Source organism: Capricornis sumatraensis, chromosome 2 (assembly GCF_032405125.1).
Source record: "Capricornis sumatraensis isolate serow.1 chromosome 2, serow.2, whole genome shotgun sequence".
In the NCBI taxonomy this organism is placed as follows: Eukaryota; Metazoa; Chordata; class Mammalia; order Artiodactyla; family Bovidae; genus Capricornis; species Capricornis sumatraensis.
In genome coordinates this window covers 120,930,305-120,949,288 of record NC_091070.1, presented here as the reverse complement: position 1 = coordinate 120,949,288, position 18,984 = coordinate 120,930,305, and the positions used below count along the sequence as shown (strand labels likewise).

At 45.3% G+C, this 18,984-nt stretch overlaps 2 protein-coding genes across 2 annotated transcripts; one reads left to right on the top strand and one right to left on the bottom strand.

Annotated features, from left to right (window-relative positions):
• The first annotated feature begins 8,313 nt into the window (after positions 1 to 8,313).
• On the top strand, positions 8,314 to 11,004 carry TNFAIP8L2 (TNF alpha induced protein 8 like 2). The gene is made up of 2 exons (XM_068966318.1): positions 8,314 to 8,344; positions 10,022 to 11,004. Exon 2 carries the CDS (start codon positions 10,027 to 10,029, stop codon positions 10,579 to 10,581), a length of 555 nt encoding a protein of 184 aa, XP_068822419.1. The 5' UTR covers positions 8,314 to 8,344; positions 10,022 to 10,026; the 3' UTR covers positions 10,582 to 11,004.
• A 221-nt stretch (positions 11,005 to 11,225) lies between these two features.
• Positions 11,226 to 18,695, bottom strand: LYSMD1 (LysM domain containing 1). The gene is made up of 3 exons (XM_068966044.1): positions 18,292 to 18,695; positions 12,737 to 13,095; positions 11,226 to 12,330 (listed from the first exon to the last, which is right to left on the bottom strand). The coding sequence occupies exons 1-3, from the start codon at positions 18,469 to 18,471 to the stop codon at positions 12,192 to 12,194; spliced, it is 678 nt and encodes a 225-aa protein (XP_068822145.1). The 5' UTR covers positions 18,472 to 18,695; the 3' UTR covers positions 11,226 to 12,191.
• Between the last annotated feature and the right edge of the window lie 289 nt (positions 18,696 to 18,984).

The following is an 18,984-nucleotide window of genomic DNA, read 5'->3' as shown; positions in this document are numbered from 1 at the left end:
GAGCAAAAGAAAGGAGAAAATGTTTCAGAGATCTTAGCTTCAACAAAAGCTTTTACTTGGTGAGCAAGGAGCCTGAAGCCTGGATAGCAAAAGGACCCCTGTGACTTGATACATAAGGAATATACTAGCAGGGGAGAGGGGAAGAGGGGGAGAAACTATGGAAGGCCAGGAATACCAAGGTGAGTAGGTTAAAATAATTTGATCAGAAAAGGACATTATTTCAAGTTCTTGAATAAAGGTATTACCAACAAAATACTTTATTTTAGCAAGATGAGGAGACCTTCTAGCAAGAAAACACGAAGGTTCAAGGACGAGGGGAGAGGCAGTCAGACAAGGATGGTAGCTTTGGGTATGTAAAGAAATGGGTGAATCTGAGAGCTATTTCAAAGGACAAACCCAGATGACTTTCTTCCTACTCCCCGGGGTCTTCTGGAAAAAATCACAGTCCCACAGACTAGAGCCTTTTATAAATTCAGCATCTCCAAGCTTGGAAAATTACCCTCTCCCAGCCCCTACAAATAGCTCTCTTAAATGCTTACTTCTTTCCTCAAGTTCCTTTCCTCAGAGCTTTCTTGCTCATCTTAGCAGAATCCATATCCCTCTTCAGAGAAAAACAGAGACAGTAAAGTGGGAGTCTCACCAACCTTTTGGCCTCTAGACACGCACGTAGCTGCCCCCTCACATCCATCTCATCCCAGCAGGTGGGGCATCAATACTGCCTGTCTAAGGTTCACCATTCTGCTTTACTGTGAGCTCCACACACACAGGGCCCGCCTATGTCTCTCTCACCTTTGTGTCCTTTGCATTTCCAACACGGCTTGGCACATTGCAGTTATTAACTGTTATTACATTGGTTGAATAAACCTGATTCTGTATGTCCCCCTTAGGGGTTTTATGCCACATATGTTCAAAGATTTTCTTCTTTATTTCTAATCTCTCCTTTTCTACTGACATCTTCCCCTCTGCATATATACATGCTCAAATATCTCCCATGATGCAAAGAAAAAAAAAAAACAGACTCTAAACTTTCCCTTGATCCTTGCCTGTATTTAGCCATCACTCAATTTCTCTCTTTCCTTCATAGCTAAATTTGTAGAGTCATCTATTCTTGCTGTATCCATTTCCCCGTTTGTCAGTTATTTTCATTTGGGCCCCCATAACGCCATTGAAATTGTTCTCATCCAGGTCACTGATGACCTCCTTGTCACATTCGATGAACAGTTTTCAGTCTTTATCCTTTTGGCCTCTTTATGGCATTTGGCCAAATTAATCTGTCCTTCCTTGAAATGCTCTCTTTTGCCTCCTGAGTTCTTTCTTTCAACAAAGACTAGGGACTTAATAGATATATTTTTTAAGTGAATGAATGGCTTCATTTCTATTGATATGGTCTCTTTTTCTCAGCCTTTCTGACCTCTCCTTAAATATTAGTGTTCCCAAGGGTAATATCCTTAGTTACACACCTTGCTCTACACACTATCATTGGTCAAGATAATACACACCAACAATTCTGATAACTATTTATGTGTGGCTCACCATAAACTCTATTGCTATTCAATCTCAGTCTTTCTCCTGGGCTCTAAACTCACTTCTATAATTGCTTACTGGCTACTTCCATTTGGATTTTTCAAAGGTACTTACCATTTAATCTAAAGAAGGAAGCTTGTCTTTTATCTTTGTATCCCCAGCACTTAAGTCATAATGCCTTGCACATAGTATATAGTAAGCAGACAAAGAAATAAATGCACCAAAGATGTGAGCTACCTCCAGGTATGTCAGGCCGAAGTCTTGCTTGCCTGCTTCAAATCATGTTGAACTTTCTCTTTCCAAACTGTTATGTGAGTACTGATCCTAACCAGTATCATAAAAGTATGGTAAAACCTCAGCTGAGGAGAAAAATAGGAATGTTCCACTTTGAGTATTTCTCCAGATAGTTACCAAATTAAGTGCAAAACATTTTCATTCTGTTTCAAATAGAGATTATTCAAAAAGATAGTATTAATTTCCTATGGATGATATAGCGAAAAGACCATAACAAGGAGGCGTTAGGGCTTCCCCCAGCGGCTCAGCATAAAGAATCTCCCTGCAGCACAGGAGCCACGGGAGACATGGGTTTGGTCCCTGGGTAGGGAAGACCCCTGGAGGAGAGCACGGCAGCCCACTCCAGTACTCTTGCCTGGAGAAGCCCATGGACAGAGGAGCCTGGCAGGCTACCGTCCATGGCGTCACAAAGAGTTAGACACAACTGAAGTGACTCAGCACACACGCACACACAAGGGTCATTAAGACTAACCTTGTAAATAAACTGTTTGATCTCTAAGGCAGAGTCTGTCACCCGTGAGTGGACACGACCTGCCTGCCTAGTTCACAGGATAAAGTAAGATAAAGTAAAGGTGAAATGTTTTATAAATCTCAAAATGTTTCACACATTTAAGGTATCATTTAACCAGATTTTTGCTTACTCGGAGGAAGTTCTGTGAACTTAACAGTCCAGGTAAACAGTGAGGGCCCCAAAGTCTAGAATGTATGTAGTTAATACTGTTGGCTCCTCTTCCTTCTAGCCCCAAATGCTGCAGTTTTCAGTGGCCAGCTTTTTTGTTTTCCTTCTCTTCTCTTGCTATCTGTGCCAGTTCTCATTGTTCTCAGTGGTTTTGCTTCTGAAAGACCCTCTTTTCCCTTTTATTCATTTGTGGCTGTGCAGGATCTGTGTTGCCGAGCGGCTTCTCTCTAGCTGCGGTGAGTAGGGGCTACTCTTTGCTGCAGTGCGCGGGCCTATTTTGGTGGCTTCTGCTGTGGCGGAGCACAGGCTCTAGGGCACGTGGGCTCCAGTAGCTGCAGGTTCTGGGCTCTAGAGCACATGGGCTTAGTTGCTACACAGCAAGTGGGATCTTTTTGGACCAGGGATCAAACCCATGTCTCTGGCACTGGCAAGCAAAGTCTTCACCACTGAGCTAGCAGGGAATCTCTTTCTTTTAATTTTCTACTAATTATATGCTGTGGGGTAGGGATGGGGTTCTTTTTCTTGGGGTTCAAGCTATATTTAGAAAAGGCAGAGGAACCAGAGATCAAATTGCCAACATTTTATGGGTCATAGAAAACGCAAGAGAATTCCAGAAAAAATATCTACTTCTGCTTCATTGACTCTGCTAAAGCCTTAGAGTGTGTGCATCACAACAAACTGTGGAAAATTCCTAATGGGAATACCAGACTACCTTATCTGCTTCCTGAGAAATTTGTATGTAGATCAAGAAGCAATAGTTAGAACCAGATGTGGAACAATAGACTGATTCAAAATTGGGAAAGGAGTACTTCAAGGCTGTATATTGTCACTCTGCTTATTCAACTTACATCCAGAGTACATCATGCGAAATGTCAGGCTGGCTGAAGCACAAGCTGGAATCAAGATTGCCAGGAGAAATATCAATAATCTCAGATATGCAGATGACACTACCTTTATGGCAGAAAGAGAAGAACTAAAGAGCCTCTTGATGAAGATGAAAAAGGAGAGTGAAAAAGCTGGCTTAAAACTCAATATTCAAAAGATGAAGATCATGGCATCTGGTTCCATCACTTCGTGGCAAATAGATGGGGAAACAGTGCAAACAGTGACAGACTTTATTTTCTTGGGCTCCAAAGTCACTGCAGATGGTTACTGCAGCCATGAAATTAAAAGATCCTTGCTCCTTGGAGGAAAAGTTATGACCAACCTAGATAGCACATTAAAAAGCAGAGACATTACTTTGCCAACAAAGGTCTGTATAGTCAAAGCTATGGTTTTCCAATAGTCATGTATGAATGTGAGAATTGGACCATAAAGAAAGCTTAGCACCAAAGAACTGATGCTTTTGAACTGTGGTGTTGAAGAAGACTCTTGACAGTCCCTTGGACTGCAAGCAGATCAAACCAGTCAGTCCTAAAGGAAATTAATCCTGAATGTTCATTGGAAGGACTGATGCTGAAGCTGAAGCTCCAATACTTTGGCCACCTGATGCAAAGAGCCAACTCATTAGAAAAGACCCTGATGCTGGGAAAGATTGAAGGCAGGAGGAGAAAGGATGACAGGATGAGATGGTTGGATGGCATCACTGACTCAGTTGAGTTTGAGCAAGCTCTGGGAGATGGTGAAAGACAGGGAAGCCTGGCATGCTGCAGTCCATGGGGTCGCAAAGAGTCAGACACGACTGAGAGACAGAACAACAACAATATGCTGTGGGTTCAGAGAAGATTAGTAGAAATAGATATAGATCAAGAGAAAACAAAAAGTGAATGGAAGTCACTCAGTTGTGACCCACTCTTTGTGTTCCCATGGACTGGAATTCTCCAGGCCAGAATACTGGAGTGGGTAGCCTTTCCCTTCTCCGGGGATCTTCCCAACCCAGGGATCAAACCCAGGTCTCTTGCATTGCAGGCAGATTCTTTACCAGCTGAGCCACAAGAGAAGTCCAAGAGAAAACAAAAGACTTCTGCAGTAATGAAACAAATTAACATTATTGCATGTGACTGTTATGTTGCTACCATTTTCCCCTTATCTCCTGGCTATTGGATGTGTTTTGAATTTCTTATTTCAGCAAGTAGTGCCAGACACTAAAGCAATAACCCCTACGCCTCATGGAGTTTACAACCTAGATAGGGAGGCCGTTAATAAAATCACAGACTACAATGAGGAGTGATTGTCATGATAAGGAAGGTATGCAGTTTTATAGGACTAGGAACAGAGGAGTCGCAAGTAGTTTAGGGAGTCACGGTGGCTTCACAGACCTTTGGCTTCAGAAGCCTTTCCAGCTGAGACCTGAAGGAGGGCTAGGAATTAACCAGGCAGGGAAGAGGTATACATGGGGAAAGTTCCAGGTAGAGAGACAAAAAGTGGGAGAGCGCAGGAAGAGGGAGAAGGAGAGGAGAGAGAAGCCAGCCATGATGTGTTTTGCAGGAGCTGGGAGGATTACAACACAGACCAGACTATACGGAGAGGTAAACAGGTAAGGAATCAGTAAAATTCTGGCTTCAGAAGGTACTACTATATTTGCATCTTCTTGTATTTTCACTCCTTTTATTTTCCAATTATATTATATATTTCTTTTATAAAAGGACTTCTACTTTTTCCTGTGATTTTGACAGTGCCACCTACCTACTATTGGCCCCCAAGTGTGCGATTAATGAATTAATAGAGCACACAGGAATAGAATGCTGCCACATTCATTATGAGGTTGAAGTCATTACCTCCTAACCTGGTGGGGTAGCTGTCAGAAAAGCATAGGCTTGGGAATCACACAAGCCCTCAGCCTGCCATTTATTAGTTCTCTAATTTGGGAACAGGTTATCTAACCTCTTCAAGCCTCAGTCTTTTTCATTGGTAAAAGGAATATAGTGACATTTAATTCACAGAGGTATCAGAGGATGAAGTGAGATATTTATATAACATCTAGCAGACTGCACCCAACTAATGCCAGCTCCTGTTCTCTCCTCTCCCTTCCCTTAACTCCCAGTCCATTCTTTTCCACCTGCCCCTATGCCTTGCTCCATAAGCATTGCCTCTCCTTTGCATTTTCTAAGCCTCCCTCTCCACTGCTCCTTCTTCTCAACCTACAAACGTCCTCAAACTCCAAGCCAAAAATAGTCCTTCTCTCAATCCAGCTTCCCATCCCTTTAACCTACCTTTCCATTCTCTTCATCCCTTTACCACCACATTCATTTAAGGCGTTGTTAACATTTCCAATCCAAATTCAGTCAAGGACCCTCAGCTCTGAAACCTGGGCTGAGAGAGGCAGGAGTGAGAAAGGAGCCAAGGCCCAGTCATTGTCTCCAAGGAGAGAATCAATGGTTTTGGAGTCACTGGTACGCTGATCGCCTCCACTTCTAAACTTCAACATTTCACAACCAGACATCTTTCCCATTCTTCTTTTTCTGCCAGAACTTTTACTTTTCTCAAAAAGTCCTTAAAAAAAAATATATATATATATATATAAAACCTAATCAGAAAATAAGAGGAGTGAAAATACAAGAAGATGCAAATAGTCAATATCTTCTAAATCCGGATCTCAGGTTCTTCTCATAGGTTCTCATCGTGTGCTTAAGAAAACTATACCAGTGATAACATCCTTTTAAGTGTCTCCTTTCCTCAGCTAAAACTTTGCTGAAGCCCCTAACTCAGTCCCACTGGGCTGATAAATTTCCTTCCCCTGATCAAAAACCTTTAATGTCTCCCTACTGTCTACAGCAAAAGTCTGAAGTCTTGAGCAGCTCCTTTAAACCCTTCTGTGATCTGGTCTTTTTCCTTCTTCACTTCTTTTTCAAACAACCTATGCTCTGGTCATCAGAATAAATCACCATTTCCTGAATATGCCTTGAATCTCTGCTCTGTGGCTTCTGCGTAACTCCATCGTCTGGGAAGCACTTCTGCCACACTCTGCCTGCTAGGCAGTGAAATCCATCCTTCCAAGTCTACCTCTCCAGCACTCCTATGAGAAAAAAAAAAATCTAAATTTTCTTTGCTCTCAGTTCAGTTCAGTTCAGTTCAGTTCAGTCGCTCAGTCGTGTCTGACTCTTTGCGACCCCATGAATCGCAGCACGCCAGGCCTCCCTGTTCATCACCATCTCCCGGAGTTCACTCAGACTCATGTCCATCGAGTCCGTGATGCCATCCAGCCATCTCATCCTCGGTCGTCCCCTTCTCCTCCTGCCCCCAATCCCTCCCAGCATCAAAGTCTTTTCCAATGAGTCAACTCTTCACATGAGGTGGCCAAAGTACTGGAGTTTCAGCTTCAGCATCATTCCCTCCAAAGAAATCCCAGGGTTGATCTCCTTCAGAATGGACTGGTTGGATCTCCTTGCAGTCCAAGGGACTCTCAAGAGTCTTCTCCAACACCACAGTTCAAAAGCATCATTTCTTCGGCGCTCAGCCTTCTTCACAGTCCAACTCTCACATCCATACATGACCACAGGAAAAACCATAGCCTTGACTAGATGGACCTTAGTCGGCAAAGTAATGTCCCTGCTTTTGAATATGCTATCTAGGTTGGTTATAACTTTTCCTCCAAGGAGTAAGCGTCTTTTAATTTCATGGCTGCAGTCACCATCTGCAGTGATTTTGGAGCCCCCAAAAATAAAGTCTTTGCTCTCACAGTTCCTTAATTCCTTAAATTTCTATGAAACCTAATGACATCATTTGGCTTGTATTACAGTTATAAGTGCTTACATTTATCTCCCTGACTAGGGTGTTAAGATTCCTTTTTTTTTTTCTTTCAGGCTGTAAGGTTCTTGATGGTAAATAAATTTGCCTCATTTACGGACTGTGACTTACCTTCATTTTTTGCATCCTGTTAGCAGCTATGCAGCATAGTCGATAAGCTCGTTGCCTCTAGTGGTACAACGATGTGCTGACACCTGCTGGTTATATCTAGTTCTGCAGCCTGAACCAGCTTCTTCCTCTCAAGTATTTGGGGTGAAGAGAAGTGTTAGTTGCTCAGTCGTGTCTGACTCTCTGTTACCCCATGGACTGTAGCCTGCCAGACTCCTCTGCCCATGGGATTCTCCAGGCAAGAGTACTGGAGTGGGTTGCCATTCCCTTCTCCAGGGGATCTCCTTGACCCAGGGATGGGAAACCAGGTCTCCTGCATTGTAGGCAGATTCTTTACCAACTGAGCCACCAGGGGAGTGTAAGTATTAGGGGTGGGGAAACACTTACCCCTGGAAAATTAAATGGCAACCCGCTCCAGGATTCTTGCCTGGGAAATCCCATGGACAGAGGAGCCTGATGAGCTACGAATGGTCGGACATGACTGAGAGATTGAGCATGTATGCATTCCCTTACCCTGCCAGGTACTGGAAGCCTGTGCTCCTGGTAATGCTGCCCCACAGCACCAGCCATCCTTGACTCTAGGGGCACACTCAGACCTGCTGATCTCCAACTTGCTTCTGGTGTCTCCAGTCTAAGTTCAGTACACTCTCCAGAACTTTCTGCACTGACCCCCACGTCAGCAATTTATACATCACATTTCCCCCAGTACCACAGAAATATACGGAGAACAAGATCTCAAGGAACTGGGCAGCAAGAGTAGAAAGAGGCAGATAATTTGGGAACAGGGGATGTGCAATTCCTCCTCCTCACCTCAAGGAATCAAGACTGTTTCCTACAGAATGCTATTCCTTTTGACCTTTGTCTTATTTACAGGAGGCTGTTGGGGCCATGGACTTTCTTGGTGACAGTGTGATGAACCGGAGGTTGAGCACTGAGTAGGTAGGCGGGGCTTGGGGGCGGGGCCAGGCCAAAGGGCCTCTCACTTAGGAGCTTCTCCATTCTGTCAGCTCTCCCGGAACATCCAAGGCGAGACTGGCACCCAGGGCGCAGCAGGTGAGGGACTGGGCAATGCCAGAGGGGGAGATGGTGGCAGAAGAGTCCCAGCTCTGTCAACCTGAGCTTTCCATATTGTGGCTCTCATTTGATAGAATTCTTGAGTCTCAGTGGGGAGGTCCAGCGCAGTTTTTCCTGGAGTAAAGCAGCCTCAGAAAGACACGGTTTTGGATGGGTGGGCACAGGGCTGAGGGATGGCGGTGGATAAGGGCATGTGAGACCACTGAGAGATGCAAGATCTTAGGAGACATGGATCTAGAGGTAAGGGCTGGTGAGAGAGTCTGGCCAGAGGATCACAGGGCAGCTCTCAGTCAGGTGAAAACAGGAGACCGAAACACGGAGGCAGGGAGAGGACAGTGGACCAAACGCGAGATGGCAACGGGGGCAGTGGAGAGCTGGGTAACAGGAAGGCCAAGGAGGAAGGAAGGCTCACATGGAGCAATCTCCTCTTCCGGCTGTCGAGTGTGGTCCAGAAAGCCCCAGCAAAGCTGGGGGCAGAGCAAGGTTTTGGGTTTCCACTGGACTGATTTGGCTGGGGGAGAACCCCCTACCCCAGTGATACCTGCCCTGCTTCTTCAGACTCCCATTTTGGTTGGGGGACAGGGCGAGGCTGCTCCTCACTGCGGTCAGAGCCACATCCTGCAGAGGAACAGGGGAGGGGGAAGTAAGAAGCAAAACAAGCAGAACCACCATAGGCAAGACCATGGGGAGAGCGCTCCGGGACCAGGCACTCATGTGCCGCCAGCGGGTCCTGAGTGCAGCCTCGGCAGAGGACCCGAGACCTCTGGGGCCGTCTTGAGGCGCTTGTTCCTCATGCTTCCTCAGTGCGCTCCAACCTCATTGAGAACATGCCATGGGAGGAGGCTTCTTCAGATTGTGTGGTTCAAGGCCCATTTTTATCATTTCCCAGTGACTTTAGCCAAATTGCTTAATTGTTGTTTCATTTTCCTCATTGCAAATTGGGGATACCTACCTTACAAAGGGTTGGAAGACGGAGATAATTCACATGAAGCACTTGCCATATAGTAGGTTCTCAATAAATGTGAATAATAATAATCTTTTTTAATCAGGACTCCAGGGACCCCTATATTTCCCACGTCTCTAAAGGCAGTGCAGCACACTAGCTGACGTGGGCTTCTGCAGACAGAAAAACAGTTGTGTTTGACCTTGGGTAAATTATCTAATGTAAGCTTAAGTTTGCTCAGCTGTAAAACAAAGATGGTAATACCTACATTTCACAGTGTAGGTGCATATCTGGGTACAGATGTACAGTACCCAGTCAGTGTCCAAAAAGGGCAGCTGTGAGAGCTATCTGCCAGGTAAGCTTCATCTTCTCCACTGTAGGAGCAACGGCCCACTTCCCTTGAGGTCTTAGCTGTGGTGCCCTAGCCTGGGGTGTGCCCTCATCCCTCCAGCTAAAGCTCCCACTGCTCTGCTGGCCTGTTTTAGAGATCATGATGTCCTGCAGTCCTAAAGGGAAAAATGGGAACCAAGTGTAGAGGGCTGAGGGGGCACAGGGGGAAAGAGACGACAAGATGAAAGATGATGATGGGACGGAAACCAGAGACAGAAAGGGGAAAAGCTACTTCTCTCCTGCTAAGGAAGCCTGTGGCCTCTCTTCTAGTGACTGATCACATGACCCCCCACCCCGACCCCCGCTCCCCGACCCTTCCCTAGGAACCATGGAGTCCTTCAGTTCCAAGAGTCTGGTGCTACAGGCAGAGAAGAAGCTACTGAGTAAGATGGCAGGGCGGTCTGTGGCTCATCTCTTCGCGGATGAAACGAGCAGCGAGGTGCTAGATGAGCTCTACCGTGTGTCCAAAGAATACACACGCAGCAGGCCCCAGGCCCAGCGGGTTATCAAGGACCTGATCAAGGTGGCGGTCAAGGTGGCTGTGCTGCACCGCAGTGGCTGCTTCAACCCCAGCGAGCTGGCCCTGGCAACCCGCTTTCGCCAGAAGCTGCGGCAGGGCGCCATGACAGCACTCAGCTTCGGGGAGGTGGACTTCACCTTCGAGGCTGCCGTGCTGGCCAGCCTGCTGACCGAGTGCCGGGACGTGTTGCTGGAGCTGGTGGAGCGCCACCTCACGCCCAAGTCCCACGGCCGCATCCGCCACGTGTTCGATCACTTCTCTGACGCCGGCCTGCTCACGGCCCTCTACGGGCCTGATTACACCCAGCACCTGGGCAAGATCTGCGGCGGGCTCAGGAAGCTGCTGGACGAGGGCAAGCTCTGAGAGTCCCAGCCCCAGCGTGCTCCTTCTTGGCAGAACGGCTGGCTGAGACAACTACACACACCAGGCTTCTAACCCTGCGCCTCTGCACTAATGCTTTTCAATCTCAGGCTCAGTCTTTCCCAAGAGTGAGTGTGACTCTGAGACTGCCCCACCCCCAAACTACTGGTGGAGAAGCGGCAATGCTGAGGGTTGAGGCCTCTCTTCCCACTCCAGCCCCAAGACCGGAAACAAAGCTGCCTGAAAAAGACGAAGTGAAACTTGGACCTGTTTTCCCCCACAAAGGGCCTTTCAAACAGGGAAGCCCCCTCACCTCAGAACCAGGGTAAGAGGGCATAGACCAGCTAACTCTTCTGGGGACACTAAAGACAGCTGGGGGGAAGGGGACCCTGGGGGACATTCTAGACCTTCAGATCTCAGCAGAGTCTGGAGGGATCCCAGAGGCTCTGCTCCAGAGGGCAGGAAGAAGGGGCTAGGGCAGGGGAGAGTCTCACAGAGGAAATAAAATTATTAAAACATGCACAGGGCTCAATGTTTAATCTCTCCAGCTTCTTATATCTTATACCATCACAGGAAAGAGGTATATAAACACCACTCATCTCACCTCTCACCATTTCCATACAGGAGACTGAGGCATATTTCCAATATCACTGCGGTTTCATTGTCTACTTCTGTTTAAGAAAATCAAAAAAACTGAACCACACATCAGTGCTACAAATTGCAAATAAATACGTAGTGAGGAGCAAGGCATAGATCAATAGGCTCTGGTAGGGAGAGGCTATAACAAAGAGGCTCCCATGGCAAAAAGAGTCCCACAACTGTCTTCCTCTTCAAACTCAATTCCCTTTAGTCTCACACAGGCTGAAGAAAAGAGCAGATCAGAGGGGTGAACTGGTGGCATGGAGGGTTTCAGACCCTACATTGCTTTTTTTTTTCTCCTCAGAGCAAGAGTTGTGAAAAAGTTACAGGGACCTGATTAACCAAGACTAAGCCCAAATTCTTTCATTTGAGATTGGGGGCAAGGCCCGGCACAGTCTGCCACTCCCCGCAGCAGGGCTAGACCACTGATGGCCCATTCTCAATACCGTGGCTGGCTAAGAAGGTGGGGGAGGTGGACTGGAAATCACTGGCTCACTGCTCCTGGGCTCCCCACATCACGGGGCTACAGAAATCCCAGTTTTCAGCTAAGAGTGGGAAACGATAAGATACAGCAAATAAATATTACTTCAATATAGCACCAAATAAATTAGGTAACAGAGTTGGAGATAGGGAGGAAGTTAGGGGCTAGGGGAGTCCCTGCCTTCCTTGGCTCCAAGGCCAAGGAATCATGGAAGGGACGGGAAGGGCAGCAGGGATGTAAAAAGACCTTTTGAGTCTAAAGACCAACTCTAGACTCAGCCCAAGAACAGAGAAGGGGTCTATTTCCCATCCCCTACTCTTGCCAATAGAACTGCTCCAAGCCAAGGAACTCTTGATGGACAAGGAGGCTGGGGAGACGGCAGAAGTACAGGGAGGGAGGCTGGGAAGCCGTGTTCTTGAGCCTCACCTCAGGCTCCTCTCTCCCTCAAGATGCTCCTTCAGCATCTGGCTTGTCTCAATCAGTTCTGGGGACCTCAGAGTTTGAAGATTTCATCTTCCTGGTCCCGAAGTGTCCGGGTCCGAGAGGTCTGGGTCAGTGGCACGGGACCTAGGACTGCTCGTTGCTGCATCCGAGGAGAGCTCAGGTGAAGACTTGAATCCTCCCCAGGTATCCTGCAGGCGAGGAAAAGGGGGGAAAAGCAACAGGTCAAGGGAAAAGACTGTGATGGGCTGAGTGAAGAAGTAAGTGGCAAGCTGTCTTCCTCTAATATACGTGAGCTGGTTGCTTTACGATGGAGTCCAACACCCTCTGGATAAATCCTAACCCTAACGTTCCTTCATGGATCATCAGAGCAGTAAGAACAGCCAAATATTTCCTTCCACTGGGAACACAGAATCATTTTCCAGTGCCTCCATCCATTCCAACAGCCATGGGCTCTGCGAATTGTCTTGGGGCCACCTGAGGGAAAGGCTTCACCTTGCTTCTGCTGACACTGGGCTTACTTTGTGTCTGATCAGGTAAGGTTGGGGAAACAGAGAAATTTACGGAGGGACTTAAAAGGACCCATTCAAGACTCACCCACTTTCCCCCTTTTTCAGCTTCTGGGCAGCAGCCTTCTTTGACAGGCTGATCTGTGAATCGAGCTTCTTAAGGAAATCAGAGGCAGAAAGGTCATGCATCGGGGGCTCCTGGCCAGGTGTGGGAAGGACTTCACCATTGGGATGTCCTAAAGCTCTTTCTCGTTTCTTCCTCTCGGCTGAGTGTGGTCGAACTTCATCCTTACTTGGCTGTACTGCTTCTTCTCCATCCTTCTCTTCCTCAGAATCCAAACCATTGAACAGATCTCTGGGCTCTGTCAGGATGGGGATGTAGAGGGTTTTCTTCAGGAAGATGGAGTCATTAGTATAAAGGCGGTTTGCACGCTTAATCTGTTCCATCTTTTAAAAAAAAGTCACCACAATTAATGACAGTAATAATGATCCACCTTATATTTGTACAGCATCTCATGCCTTTTAAAGTGATTGTTCAGAGTCTTATCTGGCCCTATAACAACCAAAATTACAGAGGGCTGATATCCCTATTTTATTGATCAGTAGTTTTTCACACTTTTTGGTTTTACGGCCCCCTTACATTTTAAAAAAATATTGAGGAAAAAAAGTTTTTACTTATGTTAATCACATCTATCATATTTAAGGTATTATAAATTAAAACTTAAAAAATTTAAAACACTGTTAAATGTTAACAGAAATATTTTAATGAAAAATATTTTCTAAAACAAAAATAGAGAACATACAGCAAGAACAGAGGCACTGTTTTACATTTCTGTAAATCACTTTCATGTCCGACTTGACTGAAGGCAACAGGCTTCCCATGTCTGCCTCTACAAGCATCTGCTGCAGTATCACAGGTCACATGGCTTCTGAAAAGCACAGTGTGCACTCACAAAAATAAAAAAGACGCATAAAGTCTTGCTGTTATTACTATGGCAATAGTTTTGACCTTGTGGACCCCTAAAGAGTCTTAGGGACCCCTAGATTTTGAAACTACTGTAAAGGTGAAGGAACTCACTCTGAAACTAACTAGATTCTAATGACCTTTCTAGCTCTTGGCTCAAAGGCAGTGGAGCAATGTCCTCATATATGATACTTTGAAAACTACCATAGAGATGAAGGAACTGAGGCTCAGAGAGGTTAAGTGACTTGCCTAGCAAGCTACTGATAGCTAGAATTCTGGGCCTTTTTACTCCTCCCAGGAATGCTTTTCTTATTTATTTATTTTGGCCATGTCGCGAGACATGCGGGCTCTTAGTTCCCCGACCAAGGCTGGAACCCATGCCCCCTGTAGTGGTTAAGGCCCCCTTAACCACTGGGCCTCCAGGGAAGTCCCCAGGAATACTTTTCTTATTATAATATTAATAATTTCACTGATCAAGTATTTAGTGCCTATTTATTCATAATTAAACACATAATTAAACCATCTATAGCTACCTGCCTCCCAAGGTAGAAATATCACTGTCATCCTTAACTCATACTTTCCTTTCACCATCTATACCCAAGAGGTCAACAAAAACGCTGCAAAAATCTCATCTCTGGTCTCAGCTTCACATTGTCATTGACTTAGACTCAGTATGTCTCATTTGGGTATTGTTAAGTTTTTTAACTGGTCTCCCTCCCTCCATTTCAACTTATCTTCTACCCTGCTGACATATACCTTAAAAAAACAATTTAACCCGATCAATCCACTACCTTGCTTATGAACTTTCTATGGCTCCCCACTGGGTCAGATATAAAATCCAAATTACCATTCAAGGGCATTCTCAATCTCGCCTTCATAGGAAGTCCAGCCTTACCTCCCTTCTGCCACTTACACATTTTGCCATCCTGAACTTTTTATTTTTATTCCAACATTTCATGATCTTTCACACTTTTGTGACTTTATCTGCCTGGAACGCTTCTCCACTACTCCCTTCCTGGCCTGGAAAACTTCTCATCAACTATCATTCCCTTTGTGTTACCTTCTTCAGGGCTCCCAATGCATACTGTAAATATTGCCATATTAATACCTATCTTATTATACTGTAGGCATATCTGTCCTGTGCAAACTGTGAGTCATTTAAGGGCAGGACTGGTGACTTGCTGTCTCTGTATCCCTTAGATTGTCTTCAACATCGCACAAACTTGGCACACAGCAGAGGCTCATTAATGCTTTATGAGTAAAGAAACTAGATAATAAAATATAGAAACCATAGACACTGTATATCAGTATTTTATTACCCAAGGCCAGGCAGCCAGTTTTACTAAAAATTCATCCCATAAAGGCACCAGTTTGGGAGATCATAATTCTTATAACTGTCCAATATCAAAGCTGTTTCCACTCTAAGCCAAGACTACTAAAATAAACTTGACTAATAAAATCTTATGCTATAATGAGTTCAAAAATAAAATCGGATTGATCTGAACAGTAAAAACAGTTAAAAGCGGCTTGCAGTTTTATACTTTTACTTTGCCAAGCACTTTGATGCTATTCATTTTATTTTGCCTAGATAATATCCTATGTCCCTTCTAGTTCCAAGACGATATGAATTAATTTGTGAATTTTCTGTTGCTTTTATTACTTCCCAGAAGTACCATATATGGGGACATTGTTCCTCTGTCTTCAAGCCAAGAGCTACAAGGTCATTAGAATCTAGTTAGTTTAATAGAGCAGTTCAAAGTGAGGATTTTATTTTTTTGGCCATGCAACACAGCATGTGGGCTCTTAGTTCTGAACCAGGGATCGAACCCACACCTCCTCAGTGGAAGCGTACAGTCTTAACCACTGGACCACCAGGGAAGTCCCATGAAATGAGGATGTTAGAACAAGACAACTGGGTCTGAATCCTAGCCCTAACAACTGGACTAGTTGTATATACTTTATAGCAAGTTCTCTCTCAAAGCTTCAGTCTCCTTATTATTCAAAATTTGTTTTTATTGAAGTATAAGTGACTTACAGTATTACAGTTTCAGATGTACAACATAGTGATATTTCTTATCTTTAAATGGAAATGGTCACATTTACCTCCTAGTTTCATGGAGATAATATGAGATAATAGAGCTTGGCATATACTAAGTGTTCCTTAAATGACAGGTAGGTAATAAATTAGGTAATTTATTTACCTAAGTTTTTTATTTTTTATTCTTATTGTACAAATGGTGAGGAAACTGAGGCCCTAGAGAGCGAAGTGATTGACTATCCAGTCACTCAGCTAGTAAGGAGCAGAATGAAACCAGAACCTAGAACTTTTCTTTACTAGACTACAGAGATTTTCTGTACTCAGGAAGATACAGGGCAGTAAGGAAACTTCAAACAATAATTGTTGAATCACTAACAGCAGTTTCCTTCATTGCACAGCATCTGAGCCTCTGCTGGGATGAAAGGACTGCTCAGTACTTTCAAATCCATTTCCTTTATTTAGGCCATCCCTCTACTTAAATGTCCACTTTACTATACTCCCAATCTCCAGTGTGGAAATTTTAGCCAGACTTTCATTCATTCAAAAAACATTTATTAAGCTTCTATGTGCTGGGGATTATGTCAGGCTCTAGAGATATAAAATTGAAAAGAAAGAGTTCTGTCCCTTAGAGCACAGGCTATTGGAAAGACAAAGACGTACAGGATGTAGACCACTGGATTCCACAGGTCTATAGATAGGAGCATAGAGAAAGGGGTGCCCAAGTCTTTGAAGGCCCATTGTGATGGTCCCCTTAAAGTCTGCACTAATGTCCCCTTCCAAATAAAAACCAATCTTCTTTCCTGACTTTCCACTCTTTGTTAACACCTCTATAAACTCACCACGTTCTGTCACCTACAATCATTATTTGTGTCCCTGCTCACTTCTTCAGTTCAGTTCAGTCGCTCAGTTGTGTCCGACTCTTTGCAACCCCTTGAATCAGCACACCAGGCCTCCCTGTCCATCACCAACTCCCGGAGTTCACCCAAACTCATGTCCATCGAGTTGGTGACGCCATCCAGCCATCTCATCCTCTGTCGTCCCCTTCTCCTCCTGCCCCCAATCCCTCCCAGCATCAAGGTTTTTTCCAATAAGTCAACTCTTCGCATGAGGTGGCCAAAGTATTGGAATTTCAGCCTCAGCATCAGTCCTTCCAATGAACACCCAGGACTTCTCCTTTAGAATGGACTGGTTGGATCTTCTTGCAGTCCAAGGGACTTTCAAGAGTCTTCAACACCACAGTTCAAAAGCATCAATTTTTTGGCCCTCAGCTCTCTTCACAGTCCAACTCTCACATCCATACATGACCACTGGAAAAACCATAGCCTTGACTAGACGGACCTTTGTTGGCAAAGTAATGTCTCTGCTTTTGAATATGCTATCTAGGTTGGTCATAACTTTCCTTCCAAAGAGTAAGCATCTTTTAATTTCATGGCTGCGATCACCATCTGCAGTGATTTTGGAGCCCCCCCAAAAATAAAGTCTGACACTGTTTCCACTGTTTCCCCATCTATTTCCCATGAAGTGATGGGACCAGATGCCATGATCCTCTTTTTCTGAATGTTGAGCTTTAAGCCAACTTTTTCACTCTCCTCTTTCACTTTCATCAAGAGGCTTTTTAGTTTCTCTTCGCTCACATCTTGAGTGAGTGAGTGAGTGAAGTGAGTGAGTCTGTAAATTACATGAGAGCAGCAGCTACACACTTTATTTATGTTTCTATCTCCCAAGATGGTTACCACAATGCTTTGAACATATCAAGCAGAAAAATGTTGCTTGATTCAACAAGATATAGGGGAAGACCCTTATCAACTTTAAAGCAATGTATTTTTACTCCTACTAAATACACCCTATGCATGAACTGAAATGCTTGGCATAGAGAGTACCTGTTTTGTACCACAGAGACCACCTTCTTGAAAAGAAGAGGGCAGAGTCTTGAGGAGGAGAAGAGAACAAGAGGAGACAGCACTTAAGGAACCTCAGACTAAAAACTAGCTCTGCACTGTTTGCTGTGAATGTTTGAAAGTGAAAGTGAAGTTGCTCAGTCCTGTCCGACTCTTTGGGACCCCATGGACTGTAGCCTACCATGCTTCTCTGTCCATGGGATTTTCCAAGCAAGAGTACTGGAGTGGGTTGCCATTGCCTTCTCCGGAATGTTTAGTCATTCTCAATTAAAATATTTCTGTGTAGTTAACAGTACAGGCTTTGGAATCAGACAGACCTGTTTCAATTTTCATGTCAACACTTATTAGTTATTTGACCTTGGTCACACTGGTTAACTAATCTAAGTCTCAGTTTCTTCATCTGTAAAAAGGGCACAATAATTATATGCTTGATAGGGATGTGAGGATCAAATGAGCTAATGGATGTAAAGTCTTTAGTACAGTGACTGGCCTAAAAAATAAATGCTGCTCCCCTCCGTTGGGATAATGGGACAGGATTTGTTCCCACCAGACAGTGCAACACTGAGACGGGAAAACAAAAAGATAAAGGTGACCAAACCTTTATCACAGTCAATTTATCACAATTAGTTAATATAAACACAATTAAGAAAATTTCAGGGGAAGTTGCCTAGAGGGCCATACATTCTCATGAGGAATAAACCTCTTCTAATTGGGTGTCTACGTCCCAATCCTGGAAGACTCACCGTCACCCCGTATTTGAGTGCTAGTCCAGCCAGGGTGTCTCCGGGCGCCAACTGATGCTCCAGGCGTCTTTCCCTCACCGGGGAGCAGGCAGACTGCACCAGGCTTCCATAAGAACGAGCCCGGCTCCCTTGAAGCAGTCCTGACCCCCCGAGGGGGGCCTGTCTAGAGGGAGAAGCCATCTCCTCACCCTGCGGACACTGAGGTTACAACCCCGGGAGGCCCGGCCAAGTGACCGATAATGACGGGCTCGCGGTCCGAGAATGGGTATCTTAGAGGATTCCTCTCTTTCAGTCTTCTCTCTTAAGTCTCCCCGCCTCCCCAGGCGATACGCGACTTGTCAGCCGTAGCTTCTCCTCCCTCCAAGTCCCCTTCCCACAAATCTGTACTCTGACTATTCAGTCCCTACCTGAGTCTTTCCTTAGGACCCCTCCGACTTTCGACTCCCCACAACAACTCGCGACGTTGACCCCTGACCTTTGAACTCTAGCAGCCTCCTTAACACGCAGCTCAATTTGCCCCTACGTCTGGCAGCCCGACCTCCAGGCTCCCCAATACCCCGACTCCGCCCGGTCCCGGGGTTAGCCCTCTAGGGTCAGGAACAGATCAGGCCCACCCTATATGGGCTGTGGTTGCAGGCGAAGGGCGTGACAATAGCCAGAGTCTGTAGCACTCTTTCTCCGTCAGAGATCCTC

Bases quoted from the DNA above. Each gene is read 5' to 3' on its own strand.
- TNFAIP8L2 (XM_068966318.1), top strand. From the start codon at position 10,027: ATGGAGTCCTTCAGTTCCAAGAGTCTGGTGCTACAGGCAGAGAAGAAG.
- LYSMD1 (XM_068966044.1), bottom strand. From the start codon at position 18,471: ATGGCTTCTCCCTCTAGACAGGCCCCCCTCGGGGGGTCAGGACTGCTT. The intron at 13,096-18,291 runs GTGAGTCTTCCA...TTTTTTTAAAAG, and splicing joins CACTCAAATACGGGGTGACG to ATGGAACAGATTAAGCGTGC. The intron at 12,331-12,736 runs GTGAGTCTTGAA...CCTCGCCTGCAG, and splicing joins CTGAAAAAGGGGGAAAGTGG to GATACCTGGGGAGGATTCAA.